The sequence below is a fragment of the Megalops cyprinoides genome, chromosome 2, assembly GCF_013368585.1.
Source record: "Megalops cyprinoides isolate fMegCyp1 chromosome 2, fMegCyp1.pri, whole genome shotgun sequence".
NCBI lineage: Eukaryota > Metazoa > Chordata > Actinopteri > Elopiformes > Megalopidae > Megalops > Megalops cyprinoides.
Window position 1 is genome coordinate 30,893,865 of NC_050584.1, and position 18,209 is coordinate 30,912,073.

At 38.2% G+C, this 18,209-nt stretch overlaps 1 protein-coding gene across 3 annotated transcripts; it reads left to right on the forward strand.

The window, feature by feature from the left end:
* On the forward strand, window positions 1-17,646 carry lrrc8db (leucine rich repeat containing 8 VRAC subunit Db). Of its 3 annotated transcripts, XM_036521991.1 has the most exons (3): window positions 1-150; window positions 3,703-3,746; window positions 13,738-17,646. In XM_036521991.1, the coding sequence occupies exon 3, from the start codon at window positions 13,740-13,742 to the stop codon at window positions 16,302-16,304; it is 2,565 nt and encodes an 854-aa protein (XP_036377884.1). In that variant the 5' UTR covers window positions 1-150; window positions 3,703-3,746; window positions 13,738-13,739; the 3' UTR covers window positions 16,305-17,646. The 3 variants fall into 3 exon arrangements, with proteins under 3 accessions (XP_036377884.1, XP_036377881.1, XP_036377883.1); XM_036521988.1 differs by lacking the exon at window positions 3,703-3,746; XM_036521990.1 differs by lacking the exons at window positions 1-150; window positions 3,703-3,746 and adding an exon at window positions 1,694-1,856.
* The last annotated feature ends 563 nt before the right edge of the window (window positions 17,647-18,209 follow it).

An 18,209-nucleotide genomic window follows, 5' to 3' on the forward strand; every position in this document is an offset into this window, starting at 1 on the left:
TTAATCTTCTTAATCACACGCATGCTATACGTTTAACTCCCCAGTGGGACGCTAAAGATTTTGTTTACATTTTTATTGAAGCATGGAACTCAATTCACGGTTGTATTTTTCAGAGAAAACACCGACACTGTGGATCTCAATCAGCTGAAGGTTTGCATTTACATACTGGTTTTGCCTTTTAGGTGTTTGTTGATTTTAGAGCAAAGCACTGTATGTAATGCTCATGCTTCTGATACGTATATCTCCTTGTTTTAGCTGTTGCAAACCTCCTTCTTGATTAGAATATATTTTAGACATGTATTCAATGCTTTGTTTAAAGAAACATCCTTTAGTTGATATTTGTTGGTAGGTTGCGTACTTTACTTAGCCGATTTGGTGAATAAATCTTAACGACAGGCCTTGTCAGTAAAGACAAAACGGAAAATGGAGGGCGATGAAGCAAATCAGGTACAGCAACGTTAACGTTTTAGAACCATATTCCCCAAAACAACAAAATTCTGTTTCATATAACTCAATTGACAATGACTGGGTCCTATGTCGGCTTGTATTTGCTAACTACAATTTATTTCGAGCGTAACATAATAATATATTAAAGATATTGTCACAGTCATTGGGGTTTCAGCTAGGCCTTCCAAAGGGTACATTCGAAAATAGCGGGAAGCGCTTTTTGATAATTAAAGTAAACAAAAGCCATGCTTGACGGTGCTCTGCTAAATAAAGGGTTAACCCGGATTGTAAGAGAATCTGCTGACATCGCGCTTGATTAGTAGTAGCAATGACTTGGTTGCAAAGGTCTTCGGTTAGCATAGCCGAGTCCCGTCTTCAAGAACAGAGTTCGACGTGGATTTAATTTTTTTTTAACTAGACATCAATAAAATTGGCTACTGTGGCTGAACATGTTGGCTATAGCTACAGCTTTTATCGCACTTGTTACCGGCAAGTAAGTCGAGGAGGTATCGGCGTGTTTCATGATCCCCTGTAAACTTAAGGACTGCCCTCGTGGACTTCCTGTTTCAGAAATAAAATTAAATCGAATGCAGTTTTAATAAATTTGTAGCCTACTAACATCGGATGTATTTAAAATCAATTTAACACTCGACCAAGGCGTGGTTTTAAGAACAACTCTCTTTAAAGAGAATACACGAATATTTTTTCATTGTGTCTTAGTATTAGAGAGATGCAGCTAGCAAATTGTTTTGACAACTGGTGCAGACTGGTTAGCCGTGTGAGACGCACATTCAGCTTCGCGTAAAATGGGACGCAAGGCTGTTTCATTCTGCGACCGGGGATGAAAGGGGAAATAAATGATCCTCAGTTTGTGTTCCTCAGATACATTTTATCAGAATTTCTTTGAAGGCAAATGCTGCGTTTCTACGGTTTGATGCTACATATCGAGCTATCATTTCCAGAAGGCTCGAAAACGTGAACTTCCCGTAGGAGACCTATTGGCTTCCCGAATATACCGGATTATGTTTTAAAACCGGACCATACGTGCTAATTGAATGCAGTGACCATGCATTCGAAAACAGGCTTCTATTCAAAGATAGCGATTGATTTCGAACGTCGTAAGGAGAACTGCTGTGTCACATTGGCTAGAGCTGATATCGATTCACGCACTGTACCTGCCTAAGCCTGAATCACAATGGCGTTGAAGCCTATGCAGTATAAAATATAAAACGAAAATTACGATTCATGTATCACGCAATGTAATCATACAGATGTTTTGATGTCCACATCGCTACATAGAGTGTTGGACTTTACAGTATCTGTGTAGCTGGCTGAAGGGATATTCTGTGGATGAGTTGGTTTGGATAGATGTGATTTCAGATGTCCAAATAACGCCTTCTTATGATACAGTAAGTATACTCTTTTATGTTTTCCTCAACGTTGATCAATTAATGTGTTAGATACAGAAATGGGATAGTAACATGTTTTGAATTTAGGTACTATATGGGCAATTCGTTTCTGCTAACTATGTGTTTTCTCAAAGTGAACCAGTGCCGCAACATGGCTTCAGTTATATTTGTGTATGTTTTTTTAGAACACTGAAACTTGGCTACCTAGTGCTGAGAAAAAACGTACGTTCTAGGATGTAAATGAATGCGTGTCTGCTCTTTGCTAAACACGCGAAATCACATTGGTCATTGCTGTAAAAAGTTGCTTCACATTTGTATTACTTGATCTCTGGAAGTTAAGCTTTCGCGCGTTCTTGCCACCTGAAATGTATGGATGTAACAAACTAAAATGTAATATGGTTATACAAGTTTAGCTGTGGTAGCTATTTTTATAAATCATTACGTGACAGTAGGCTACATGGCACTAAGATTTATGTCATTGTTATTTAAGAAGTGTTGAATGAATGCATTTTGAGGTTATATAATATGAATAATTACAATGTGTTTATAATGCAAAGTGAATAAAAAAGAATACTATATAGTCATATACATGAAACTATAATCTTGATACTACCCAAGGTCCTGTGAACAGTGTAAGGCAATATAAGGCATTAATCTAAAACTCATGCCATATTTTTTTTATTATAGATGTTTAGTATGGCAAGAATGGTGTTACAACAGTAAATATACATTTTAAAATTTGAAGGACTCTTCACTGCATTTAATTTTACCATTTATCTCATTCTTTTAATGTTGAGTATGGGCCTTTCTCAACATACGGTTACTGCTCCCAGACTGAAATTTGGACTACACTTGAATGGATGGATCTTAAAGCAACTGCCCAGTAATTTGTGCAAAAGATTGCTTTACTCCTGTGCTGTAAAGATCCTTTGGTTTTCACTTATATACCTCATTGAAGCTGTGATTTTGCTATGATTTTCGACCATTACATACAAACCAAGCTTAACTGAAACCATAGGAAACCTTGGTTGAATGAATTCGGATGTAAGTAAATAAGAATAGTCACCTTGCAGAGAGACATTGGAATGCTATAGCTGAATACCCCTAAAGCTAACTACATCTTAGTATTTCACTGTGTGCCATTGAAAAAGTATTGGTGATGCTGATAATGAAAATGGCTCATGGAGGTCTGGGACTGGATGATGGCAGTAGCATTCCCCAGTGTGTGTTATGATCTGACAAATGAGAATGAATCATCATTAACAGGTATGAACTACTTAAAAAAGACTGAGGTTAACTAAGACAATCCATCAAAGGTAATTGCCTTTTTGTGGGTTTGTGAAAAAAAGTATGACATTATATAGCCTGCTGCTAAATTTATACAAAAATTCAGCTCCTGAGACTTTTAAAAATTCTTGCATCCTACAGGCCATATTTAGTTCATACCCATTCCTTTTCATGAAGTATGCACAAGTTGGTAGTATGGATCACTTCTATTTTGGTCACACCTAGTAGCATGATTTAGACAGCTATCTTCTTTTAAATGATGAGGTGGCGAACTACCATAGCTACTTAGCTCCTGTTGTTTTTATTGCTTTTCAGATTATTATTTTGTAGCTGTTGTGTCTGAACAATCACCAGCTCAAGACTCTTCAAATTTGGTAGTTGTTTGGAGGGCATTTGGCATTGTTCTGTCTACTTTGGACGGGCACCAGGACAAAGAAGTATGGACCACAAACTTAAGCCTGAACCACGAGAGCTGAGGCACTTGACATCACAGTAGATCCTACCCAAAATATTGTTACTACACACATACTCAAGCTATGGCTGAATGTTTTCATTCCAGATGGTGAGGACAACTTCGTCTACAGTCCAGAGCTGGCGATACAGGTTGGGTGGATTTGTGGATTTGTTAACATCTAAATCAAATAGCTTCTTACTCACTTTGGGAATTCAGTCTTGGAGGAATTAGGGTTAAAGGAGAACCTACCTTTGCCATAATCTTTTCAGTGCATCATGGGGGTCCCATGTGAGGTTAGGTTTGGGCTGTAAGCCTCACTCAAGGCATTGCTTATGCCCCTGCTTCAAGATGGGAGAGTGGGCCTGACACATGGTGTTATATACTGTTATTTGCATTTCAGACAGAATCTTGAAGCACAGTCACAATAGCATAGTGTATTAGCTTACTGACTAACAAAATTCATGTTCTTATTCCAGCTGCCAGAAAGAATGCATTCTACCCCAAATGCTTACTGTGTGGTTTGGTTATTTCCTTGAAGCACAGAAAAATACAGATTGGGCAAGGTGAACTCACTGACACAGAATCTGACAATTATAACTCTTGCAGTGGTGTATAAGGAAAGTAAACCATGAGCTTTGTAGCCTAGCCAATCCAGGAACCTTTTTCCAGAGGCTATTGCCACCTAGTTAGATAACCATAGTCATAATGAAATTTAACTAGTCTGCTGACTTTGTAGTTAGTGTTTTTCTCTTTTGGTTGGAAATGGCACTCTTCTTTTTTTTCTCAACATTAGAATTACCATAATGTTAAATGCAACTGTCAAATTGACAATTTTCACATCTTTAAAGAAAAGGGTATATGTCTACATGTCTAAAGGTTGCTGGAATGGCCAAGTCAAGCTTTATTTTGCGTATGTAGTGATATTTTGAAACATGTATCTGTGCATAAGATTAGGGTTATGCTGAAAGCTAATAATATTGGACAGCATGATATTTGAAGATACAGCTGGTATGATTTTCATAATTGTGCTTTTAGATTAGAGTATGTTTATTGAGTAAACTGTGGATCTGTCATCTCATATACTAGTTGTGATGGGAAGCTTAGTGATAAAAGAACATTTTGTATTTATGTTGTATTTTCCTGTGTTTATTAGGTTGAAATCAGCAGGTTTTCTGGCACCTTCAATAGCTGAGGTAATGAGAGAAGCACATGTAATTGACACTTTGTAAATACATAGGGCACTATGTTGTCACCGTTTGACTTCCACTATTCACTATTCTCGATAATGTACTCATTTCTGTCATATTGAAGTACAAGTAATTGTGTGACTTGGAAGACTTTTGACAAAAAACATTACATTATTATATTTCAGTTATTGTACATGTTATCATCACATGCACCATCAACAAATTACCTCATCCACCAGAACACTCATCCCTGAAGTGAGGTACACAGGTAGCCTAGACAGTTGGAAGCTTTTGTTTTCCTTGTGTGCATGTGATGAACACATAGTCTGTACATTGATGCCCAACCAAAATTTCAAAACTCGGGTCACGTTTGTTGATAGAACTTTATGAATGAATACAGTCTATGATCCAGGATTAAGGAATTGTTTAAAGATCAGGAATTGCCTTCTGTTAATAATTTTGAAGGTGAGCCTGATCCAAACTGAGAATATAATGTTTTTGCAAGTGTGTGAAAAAAGATAACTTCCCAAATTTGCCAAGACAAAAATTGCTGTGGAAAATTTCAAAATTTTCATTTTCCAGCCCTTTGCAACCCTGCTACTGATGACTTTAATTTCATGTATATGAGCCTCATGTTCAAATAATAGTTTCTATACAAATAATTTCTTAGAATATTGATGATGAATATGATTCTTTTACTGTTGTGTAGATTATTTGCAGTTTAGGCTTGCACAGACATTTCTGTGTGAGACTCAATGATAAATGGTGTTTTAGGACACTGACAATGGGTTTATGATTACCAGTACAAAAAGGGAGTTGTGTATTTTACATAATAAAGTTTTACTCGCTTTAATCATTCCATTTATAAACATCAGTCTTAAACTAAGCAAAAGCTCTCACTATGCTTCACAGAGGATGGCTCTTCTAGCATGGCATGACTGGCAAAGGGTCAACAGGTTTCTTCAGGATTAGATAAAGGCAAAACTATGGTCCATTAAAAGACAACTGCTACATAACCTGTCTGCTGAACAAAGAAACTGGTTTTGAACATTTTAGAAATCAATCCAAACGGCAATATTAACAGATGATGTGTAAGGAAAAGTTTCACTCAAGTTTTTAATTTGAGTCCATATAACTGCCATTTAACTGAAACAGAACTGTGCCCTCCTTGCCATTATGCTACAGTCTGGGCTCCCTAGTGGCGTAGTTGGCATGGCACTCTTCTTTAAGGCAGGATGAACCTGGTTCAAAACCCGCCATTTCATCTACTGACAACCAGTGGATGGAATAAATTGATATTATTCCACTGAGGATAGGGGTGGCTGGGGGGGGGGGGGGGGGGGGGGGGGGCAGGGTTTTCACCTCTTACCGCTTGTCACGGCACGGGCTACCCTGCCACTAACTGATGCTTACTCAAAACAAAGATGGGGGATACCTAGCTAGCGTGAACTACGAAAATGGTCTAGGGGATCAAATTTGCAACTATGCTACCTAGGGCCGTACGTAACTTACCCTGAGGTGTGCAAAGAACGTGAACTTGAGCCTATGCCAGTGTGACCTGGATGTTGGATGCACCTACCGAAGGCCGCAAGAGAACCAGCTTACCTGAGGGCTTCACGACGTCTCCCAGTACGAGCACCATCCTAGCTTCCTCCTGAAGCGGCATGCTCCAGCCTGTTATTTCTGTTCAGGTTTTATGTAGGTGTCCCAAAGTGATGACAATGAAAAAGTGAATCACAAACGTCTCAAAAACTTCTCACAAGCGTGCAGCCTTTCGTATGATTGAGGGGGGCAAGTCATCTGCCGCCACCAGAACTTTTCCCTCAGGTAACTTCCTGTTTCAATTTAAAAGACACCAGTCATGCCTCTCAATCAGCTGGCCCCCTGCAGCCTTCAATGTCAGTGTGTAATAGGCTGTCCCTAACCGCTGTCAGTCGGCATATAATTCATCAGCTGCCTCTGAGTTGCTTAGATGATGTAAGTGGATTAGCACCTATCCTGCAATTAGTGCCCACCTCACTGTGGTGTGACTTCTGGTGCAAAAAAATAACTGAATGTATAGGAAGATTTCATTAGTCAGGCTTCAGCACTCAATGCTTGGATGAATGCTTTTTAGAATACCAGGGAGTGTGGAAATGATAATAAAGGCATATTGTTTTATGGCATACAGGCATAATGTAAGGTAGCTAGCTAGCTAGGTACCAAAAGTAAAGAATTTGATTACAGTGTAAAACATCTACAGTATGGGAAATGCTGTAATGAATGGCAGTCCAGTCCTTTGTTTTGTTTATAATACAATGCCCAGACCACAGGAAACAAGAATAATAATATGCAGATTTTCTTTGCACACTGTAATGATAAGATTTTACGACACTGCTAGGTTAATGCACACTGTAAGTTCATGGAACATTTTGGAGGTATGGCTCAGAATTTTTACAGGGATTACAGTTTAATTTTGTAGTATCATTCATTCATTAGCCTAAACATGTCTTGTGATTTTTGCATGTTATGGCCATTGTGTGGCGTAACATAAGGATATTTTATACACCCTGAATCAATCAATGAAGGAACTCACAGGTACAGAATATGAAAGGTAACGTCTGGTGAGCGTCAAGGCAAGTTACATAAAATATTTAAGGATTTGATAACATTGTTTTGGAATGGTGCCTGTTTACTTTGTGTGAGGTAATGTAGCCATTTTAATGGCAGACCTGTTTTTTAAGTATTTATCTAATGTCTTAGAGAAGTGATTATTTTGATATATTTGTACATTGGAAATATTTTTGTTGAGTTGTTGGCTGTTGCATGAAACTAGTTGCATGAAGGTGAATTGCTGTCAACTTTGTGCAGCTTGGTTGCAGTTGAGTTTCTGGTTAGTTGTAGGGGGTGTTATACAACACAATCAAGGTACAACTTTGTCGCAAGTAATAAAAGTTGAACATAAGCTGTTTGGAGTAACATTAGCCTTAGCTATTTAAGCATGTGGCAATACCATTCTGAGTTTGTAGATATAAGAATTTGTTCATTAGGGATATTATATCAAAGCAAATGGAAAAGCATACCTCAAATTCATTGTAGATATTATGTTCAGTTTATTCAGTTAGCTGTACTTGCAAGGTATTATGCTTTTGCTTGTGTCATCATTCATAAGAATTTTTCTCTATAGATCCGTGTCACATTTACCATCACCTGTGTGAATGCATTGTACCCGAACTAACAGGGATAGAAAGAATTTACAGTTGGAGTTACTATACAAAGTCTTAGTGCCTCAAAATTACAGCACCATCTGACCAGATGAAGGTTCAGAGGGGAAAAATAAGTCAGTGTGCGAGAAACCTATTAATTCCTACAATTTCCAGAAAATTCCCATCAGTTCTCATAATTTTGCATGAAGTCCCACTAATTCCCCTGAAAAAATCCCCATTTTGTAAACATAGTCACAAATACAAAAAGCAAGTCCTGTGCTCCAAATGTCATCTTATTTATAGCTCAGAGTATTCATACAAATGGAGAAGGGTGAAGATGAAATTCCACACTTTTCCTTCCCCCATAAACCCCCAAGCCAGGATAACTTCCATACATCTCACTGTGCCACCAGGAAGGAAATATGTGATGCCTGAAATGAAGTATTGCATGCTGAAACCTTTGTGGCCCTTTGATTTTGGATATTTTTAATTAAAGGCCCATTATTCATGTTTCCAAATATTGTGAAATTGATCTTGTATGTGGAGCTGTTAAAGTTGATCAAAATACGATGAACTAGGGCTGCAACTAACAACTATTTTGATAGTCGAATAATCTATCGATTATTGAAACGAATAATCGACTATTCGGATTATAAATCGCACAATCATTCAATGGCTCTTATTTATCTATAGACTTAAATTCAGCTTGAGAACTTCATTCAAAAATACGTCTTTTAATGAATGGTTACTAGGACCAACTGAGGGCAGTTGCTTGCTGGAGAGTACAAGTTAGAAAGTGCTTCGTTTGAAGAAAGCCATCCATGGTAGCATTATGAGATCCAACAAACCCATAACTTGTTCGAATTAATTCGAATGCAACCCACATTGGGCACGCACGCATAGACATGAGTTGTAGAAATCTGTCGCAATTTAAAAAGTATCAAATTCTCCGATGTTCTCCAAACTTGTGCACTCGGCAACATCACTATCTCCAGCCATAAACGTTGCCATGACAACGATGCAACGTTTAAACAGAGAATTTCTAAATAGCAGACGGGCTCTGGTTTAACATTTAAAGTTAGGGCACATTTGGAATAAGGATCGTTGAACAGGATCGTTGTGAATAATAGGTTATTATTTGCTACACTGTATGTTCAATGTCATTAATAATTTATTGAACAAGAGAAAATGTATTTCAAAATAGAAAACGTTACAGCTCATAACGTGAAGTAACATGGCTTTTAACATTAACATCAGCTGTGCTAGCTAGCTAACTAACGTAACGAGACGAGTCTTCATCATCCAGAGAGCCAGCGTGCCACCTCTACAGATGCTCGAGCATAACTGATGTGCTCCCATGCCAGGCAAGGTCAGGTTTGCAAATGTTGCGGTTCACAACCTTCTTGGCAGTTAACCCTTTCGACATTGACATTGAGAATTGATTTTAACCTGTGGATCTGAACTCAGAGTGTGTGGCCTCAATGTCTTTCATGCCTCACCTATACATGTAGTTTTGTAAGTTATAAGCCTTTTAGTGTTCTTCCAGCTCCTTACCCAAACCTTTGCCTATGGTGTAGTTGAGAATTGTTTGATTGCTGACTGAGGCCTATGTGACTGGTAACAAGAATCAAGAAGTCTGTGAGAACTCCAGCAGTAGCATGAGGACGAGGAAACTTAATTGGTCTAGTGTTGGCACCTTTGGAATCAATAGAGAAAATGATAATGATCATATGATTAATATTCAATATTGGCATTTTTCATATGATATTAGCATACACTTGTTTGAAGCCGAACAAATTGATTCATCTTTTCACAATGGGCGATGCCTCATAAGACAAGGCTACAAATTGAGTGGCAATTTGTAGCATAGTGGTTAAGGAGCAGGACTCGTAACCAAAAGGTTGCTAGTTTGATCCCTGTTGGGACACTGCTGCTGTACCCTTGGGCAAGGTTCTTAACCCACAATTGCCTCAGTAAATATCCAGCTGTACAAAAGGATAACATTGTTAAGAACTGTAACCTATGTAAGTCGCTCTGGGTAAGAGTGTCTGCTAAATAATGCAATGTAATGAAATGGCCATGGAAAACCTCACCTACACTAAATCAGAGCTTCACTCACATTAGACCAGGTGAAAGTTAGATAATGAATGTTTAAAAATAGCAAATGAAATTGATATTAATGATTGATGTCTCATAACTATATCATTTCAATATGGGTTTCTGCCCTGCTTGCATTACAGGACCCATCACACTAGTGATTACTTGTTTTAGTCTTAATATTTTCTTGAAAATGAACACATTAATGTCTGCAGTCTGTTCAGGGGAAATTATTTTTCAAGATGATAGAGACTAGACTAGAGGTAGATGCCCTACTCAACGAATGCACTTTAGTCTCTCCCTTGATAAGTGCAAGCCATTTATCTTGGTAATGTCACGTAAAACAAACAAGCATCTATAAAACTGATAAATTATAAAAACACAGTTTTAAGCTCAGTTATTAAGCTTTGTAAATCAGTGATGTCATGTTTAATGCAAAAGATGCTTTTGATTTACATTCATTACATTACATTCATTTGGCAGATGCTCTTATCCAGTGTTATTCATCCAAACATCTGCAACTACCTCCACTTATGTATATTCCATATGTTTATGTGATGGAGAATGGCAAGGATAAGTGGAAACATGTGCTAGCTGATTTTAGCTCATGCTGGTATAGCCCTTGAGGCAAAGTACAGTAGTTGTTTTATATTGGGATTGCAATGTAAACCACTAGACAGAATTGAGTATGAAGTTGGTGGTGGATTTTCATCATTAAAGTTATTTATTCCCTCAACTGGGACATCTAACGAACGTGCTCTAGAAATGGGCTTCAGGATATGTAGAAATGTTAACATGTCCCAAAATGCAATGCACACATTGTAACTAACTTTGCAAATTACAGCAGGCTGTCTACTGAGGACATGGATAATAATGAGCAACAATGCATAATTGAGTGGGCACAAGGAGTGTGTGTTATAGCAACATGGTACACACTGGGAATATACCCAGGACAGAGCAAGAGGTATTTTGCAGAGCTGTTGGTAAGATGGAGCACACTGAGCATCCAGGTCTGTGTCCAGTTTCAGCTGCCCCTGGTTCAAATACTGTTTATATCTGCCAATGACCATTCATTCCCTGTCCCCACCCACTTTTCTCACTATTACATAATCACAAATTCTCAGAGCTCTAGCCATTGCATAATCATATGCTGACAGCCTGCTCTCTGATTTGATATATAGAATTCTTGGTTATACGATTTAGTACATTGTATAAAGTTGAAGCATATTTCATTGGTGTTGAATCAGGAAAGAAGTTCTTCTTATACACAATGTCAAAATGGATAAGTTAACATGATAACATATTTATGATGATGAGTTGACTATATTTGCATTTCACAATTTTCAATTATTAGTTGTAATATACAATAATTCCAGAATATGACCTCACCATGTTAACAGCTTGCACTGAATGAAATATTAAAAATGAGGCAGTATTCTCTAATGTTTCTGAATAGAAGAAGTGTTATATTCTGTGGATAATCCTACTGATAACATAATCTCATGTAAACATATTTGGAATTTGAAATTCATTTGAATTTATGTTACTGTGCCCAAACTTTGCATTGCAGGAAACTATGCATAGGGAAGAACACGTTTGGTTATCCTTTGCAGTGCAGTTAACTAGCAAGCAAAGTGTATGTGGTCCTACAAACATTCTGAGATATGGCAACTACAATCAAATTTTTCTGAAAGGAGATGGCAGCATTAGATGTGTTGATTCATGATCTTTTTGTTAGAAGGGGGAAAGACAAGTGTGCAAGATGGCAAATATGGAACTTTGGACAACCGGTACATGCCACCATTATTGTATTCCATGCTGATACACAGTAATGCACACATCCGGCTTTGCCTGCTACAAGGCAACATTAGTTGCTGATGTTTTGTTGGTCTCTGTCTTTGGTGTGGAGGAAGACCAGAAGGTAATGCCAGCTTTTTAATGCAGACAGTTGGCCGACTTTGAAAGTAGGTTTCAGAGAAGCTACTGACTCTGTCCAAGGCTGCTTTCCACCTTTCCGCCATAAATGTAAAGAAATTGGCCATATTGTTGAATTAACAAAATGATTTGTTCATAAAGTACCACATGCCAGAACTCAACATGGATATCATTTTGGAGCTGTGCCATCATTATTTGTGTAGTTTTAAGTAGCAATCAGTGTGTTTAGCTAACTGAAAATGTTTGTTTCTGTTATGTAAAGATAATTATAAATCAGTCAAAGCTGAGTGAAAGTGTTTTTCGCATAAACAGATCTAACTTAACAATCAAGCTTGATTGAGAAAGACTCCCAGGTCTGATCTTTAAAAATATGGTCAGTGCATTACCTTACTATTTTTGTTTGTGTCTCAATCGGAAACTAAGAATATGTATGTTGTCTTTGATAAACCCAGTACATGTTGGATTAAAAATATTGAAATTGAACTTCCAGGCTCCTTAAAGGTTCAGTTTAACAGAATAAGTACACTCAAAATCAGTGGTCCTTACAAAGGTGGTTTATAAATGCTCTGTAGGATTTCCCTTATGTTCTCATACAGTTATCCTTGGTGTAATTGTCATTGCACAATTCAAACCCAATTGAGTTTCCTTTTAGGACAGCCCCAAAAAGGACTTTGTCTGGATCAAGTTTGTAATTTTTGATTAGCTAGTGGTCAGACTTTTAGTGCCAACCTTAATGAAAGTCAAGATCATTTAGCTAATACCACTCTTCACTGTAGAACCAGACATTCTGAACTCTCCAACTGTCTAGAATTTCACAGGCCAGATTTCCAATAAAGCTTTCCATTGGTTCCTTACAGTTGAGAGGTTAACATCAAAGCCAAAAATACTACTTTATAATAGGACGAGTAGCTTAAAGCTTGGAAGAAGGGAAAGACACAACTAAGAGCATAGTAAAAACTAAAAAAAAAATCTATATTTTTGGTGCATGACTAGTTTAATGCAGACAAGGAATGTATATTTTTTCTCATGTTCTAGTGAGTTTTAGGTGTAGGAAAATAAGCAGTTCAGTCTGGTTTGCAAGGTATTTATATAAATTGGCAAATGCAAAGTCTGTGAAACTTCTTTACCTATAGTATGTTACCACAGGTTCTTAAATTGTTGTAGCTCTTAAAATCACAATCAAATGTTTAACATCAAACATTTATTAATATCTAATAGGCTGCATTAATTCGGCTATGTGTGTTAATATTGCTAAACTCACAATCACAATCATTAAACTGTTGGTACAGCCCTTTGACAGAAAGAAACATAGTCTACGTAGTCATGAAATGCAAATGAAATTGTTCACTTTGGTAATTTAATTGAGCCATTGTCTCTGAGCACAAAGTGCAGATTCATCATCACAATACTACATTAGGGCTGTCATCCTAATGTAGATGTTTTGTGTTGTGAAACAGTGAATCAGCAGATATTGGTGCGGGTTCACTTCTCTGGTGATTTTTCTGATATTGGAATGGAGGAACAAGCTCAGTTAATAAATTTCATTTTTGTTTTGTTCTATAAGTTAATTTGAATTGATGTTACACTAATAGAACAACATTGCTTTTAGTCATTCATTGAGATGTTGACCCTTATATATCTGTTTTCTGGTTTCTTGGTTCTGATAATTCTTGGTTATATATGTGTGTTAAGTCCACTTTTCAGTTTCTAACAAGATGCTCTTTTTTCTGTGGCAGGAATGTTTACCCTCACAGAAGTAGCTTCTCTCAATGACATCCAGCCAACTTACCGAATTCTGAAACCATGGTGGGACGTCTTTATGGATTATCTTGGAGTCGTCATGCTGATGTTGGCGATATTTGCTGGCACAATGCAGTTAACCAAAGACCAAGTGGTTTGCCTTCCCATTCTGGAATCTGGGGAGGGTTCAGGAAATCCGCCCACCTTCACCATGCCGAGGCAAGCAGAGCCCACTTCTGCCACAAGGAATGGAGTGAAGGTCAACAGGGTGACACTAGCAGCTGCACCATTGACTTCTAAAGATCTCCCAGACAGTGTGGTTCAGGAGATTCATGTCACACAGCCAGCTACATTCAAAGGCAAAAAAATATCTGGCCAGTCCCCACCAACGGGAGTGCGGACAAACTTAGATTTTCAGCAGTATGTCTTTGTCAACCAGATGTGCTACCATGTAGCCTTGCCCTGGTATTCCAAGTACTTTCCTTACCTTGCTCTCATCCACACCATTGTACTCATGGTCAGCAGCAATTTCTGGTTCAAATATCCAAAGACTAGTTCAAAGATTGAGCATTTTGTGTCCATTCTGGGAAAGTGTTTTGAGTCACCGTGGACTACAAAGGCATTGTCTGAGACAGCCTGTGAGGACTCTGAAGAAAACAAACAAAGACTCACAGGTACCTCCTCTTTACCAAAGCATTTTTCAACAAGCAGCGAAGAGGGAAGTCCCAACCAGTCTACCCCTATGCTATCAAAATCTGGGCTGAAATTCTCAGCTGAGAAGCCTGTTATTGAAGTCCCAAGCATGACCATTCTGGACAAGAAAGATGGGGAACAGGCAAAAGCTCTCTTTGAGAAGGTGAGAAAGTTCCGTGCCCATGTTGAGGACAGTGACTTGATCTACAAGCTGTATGTTGCTCAGACAGTTATCAAAACAGTCAAGTTTATTTTGATCTTGTGTTACACATTGACTTTTGTTGCTGCCATCAACTTTGATCACCTGTGTGAGCCTGATATCAAACATTTAACTGGGTATGCTAAATTCCAGTGCACTCATAATATGGCATTCATGTTGAGGAAACTCCTTGTCAGCTACATTGTGCTTATATGCATCTATGGCTTAGTGTGCATATACACTCTCTTCTGGTTGTTCAGGCGCCCCCTGAAGGAGTACTCCTTTGAGAAGGTTCGAGAGGAAAGCAGCTTTAGTGACATTCCAGATGTTAAGAATGATTTTGCTTTCCTTTTGCACATGGTTGACCAGTATGACCAACTGTACTCCAAGCGATTTGGGGTCTTTCTCTCTGAGGTCAGTGAGAACAAGCTGCGAGAAATCAGTTTGAACCATGAGTGGACCTTTGAGAAGTTGCGTCAGCACGTGACCCGCAACACACAGGACAAGCTGGAGCTCCACCTCTTTATGCTCTCTGGAGTCCCAGATGCTGTGTTTGATCTCACGGACCTAGAGATTCTAAAACTGGAACTGATTCCTGAAGCCCGACTCACGGCTAAGATTTCCCAAATGATAAACATTCAGGAGCTGCACTTCTATCACTGTCCTGCTAAAGTTGAACAGACAGCATTCAGTTTTCTCCGCGACCACCTCAGGTGCCTTCATGTCAAGTTTACAGACGTTGCAGAGATTCCCACTTGGGTCTATCTGTTGAAAAACTTGAGGGAACTGTACTTGGTGGGCAACCTAAACTCTGAAAATAACAAAATGATAGGTTTAGAATCCCTAAGAGATCTGCGGCATCTAAAGATCTTGCATCTAAAGAGCAACCTCACTAAGATCCCATCAAACATTACAGATCTATCTCCACACCTCACCAAACTGGTGGTGCATAATGACGGTACTAAACTATTGGTACTTAATAGCTTGAAGAAGATGATGAACTTAGCTGAGTTGGAGTTGCATAATTGTGAACTTGAGAGAATCCCCCATGCCATTTTTAGTTTGACCAACTTGCAGGAGCTGGATCTGAAGTCCAACAACATTCGCACCATTGAAGAGGTTATTAGCTTCCAGCACCTTAAGAGGTTGACTTGCCTCAAACTGTGGCATAACAAAATCATTACCATTCCATTGTCGATAAGCCATGTCAAAAATCTGGAGTCCCTGTACCTTTCACACAACAAACTAGAGTCCCTACCCACTCCTCTCTTCAACCTCCTCAAGCTGAGGTACTTGGATGTTAGTCAGAACTCTATTGTTGTGATCCCACTTGAAATAGGGTTCCTGCAAAACCTTCAGCATTTTTTGATCACTGGTAACAAGATAGAGGTTGTTCCCAAGCAGCTGTTCAAATGCACCAAACTAAAGACCCTTTGTCTGGGGCACAACAGTATCTCTTCCATCCCTGAGAAAATAGGCCAGTTAGTGCAGCTTACACACTTGGAGCTGAAGGGAAACTGTTTGGATCGCCTCCCATCCCAGTTGGGGCAGTGTCGTCTTCTCCGAAAAAACTGCCTCATCGTCGAAGATCATCTTTTTGACACTCTGCCTCTTGAAGTTAAAGAAAGCATCAATCAGGAATCCAATGTGACCTTTGCAAATGGAATGTAAGCATACATCTCACAGAGCTGAATAGTGTCTTCTGTTGGGTCATTAAGTCATATTCCCCTTGTGTGATGGTATTACAGTGAGAGGGCAGAAGGTCATATTCCCATAAGGGTGGTCAGATTTTAATTAGGACTGCACATCCGTGGAAAGGCTTGGTGCAGATCTGATTTTACATGAAAGGATAGATGGTTTAACTTGTAGGACAAACAGCCATATGTTGGAAAGTGTAGATTCCTGCTAACTGTGAGAAATGTAAAGATATTGGCACTTTGGTCTATGCTGCCCATAATACTATTGATTTGAGGAGAGCAGGCTGTTCATCAAGGCTTTAAGGAAAAATGGATATCTCTGAAAAAGGAAGTAACATACAGCCTATAGGAATTAGACATACCAGGGAATTTCTACACTTCTGAAAAAAAGCTTTGTTTATTTGTTTTAGTAATAGGATTCTTTTGATAAATCATTATATTACTGATTCATAAACTGGTCATGTAGACATCCTGTTAACACTGCGGTTTTTGCTATGCCATTGTTTTTAATGCATTAATTTGAACAAACATATAACTTACACATGGCAACAAAAACCAACAGTGTGAGCAGAATAGTTTGTCTTTTACAACATGTGACAGTTTGTTTCATGGGGTTATGGTGTAATGCTTTCCTTATTACATCTCTGGAGGAACCATGGAAGAGCCATACAAGTTTATTCAAGAACAACAGAAAAGCACAATCTGAGTGGAGAGCATGTTCTATGGAGGAGGCCATCACTTATAAGGAAAGGAGAATGGCTTTCCCTGCATGGCCCCCTGTGCCTGTACTTAGAGCTGTCTTGGCTTGATAAGCTTCTGTGTGTGTTTGTGCACAATTGCCTTGTACTTCACAAACTTGTTTAATGTAGCTAAATGAACAAACTTTTACCTCTCTAGAATTCCACATCGGCCAGTGATCCTCTTTTATTTGTTCGTATTAACAGTGAGGCTAGAATAGAGCTGTGCAAGTGCAAGGTACAAGTTGGGTTTACTAATGGGGAAATCATCTGAGTGTACCCCATCTGTTTGAAGACATCTGAGCTAAATACATCTGAAATGATTATACATAAGTACAAATACCTATTGATAAGACACAGATAGCATTAATTCCAAATGTATGGAGTTTATTCCCACTTTCTGGAAGGCAGTGCAAAGCTGGAGATGCAGTTTTATTCACATCATGTTCTTTGTGTTTTTTTAATCTTGTGTTTTACTGTTAGAATGCAACAAAATCTGTTTCTGTGGGTTTCAACTGTATTTTGACCTCTGCAGCAGCTGATTCAGTTAACAGATTTTATTCTTCCTTTGCCATTCACCATCACCATGTTTGTACTGTATATTGTCTCGTACATATACATATAATTTAAAAATCTAAAAATTTGTTTTTAAAAATTTAAAAACCAATGAAGTGAATTAGGACTCTATATGTACTATTAAAATTACATTGAACTACACTAAATAACATTTTAAAAGAACTAAAGTCAATCATGAATCATGAAGAATCAATCATGCAATAAATGTAAGTCAAGCATGCAGCTAAATTAATGTGGTAAGGTACTTCTGAAAATGCTGGGTACTTGAAATAGTAATGTTCTTGCAGGACCTGTCATTACTATAGATCATAGTTCTGCGATAAAACCTTAATCATGGTACTGCCTTCTCAGCAGCTCTAAATGACAGTCAGCCAATATTATGATAATGTCACGGAATTCCCTTATATAGCTGTGAATGGGGGAAAATCATGGAAAAAGTGGTAGGGTATAGGACAGGAGTAAAATCATTAGGAAAAAGGATATACCATTACACAAAAATGAGAATGGACCCTTTTGGTTTCATTAATATTACTAAGCATTTATTTTTAGGAGGCTGTAGAGGAAGG

Excerpts from the sequence above, each read along its gene's own strand:
- lrrc8db (XM_036521991.1), top strand. The coding sequence starts at position 13,740 with ATGTTTACCCTCACAGAAGTAGCTTCTCTCAATGACATCCAGCCAACT.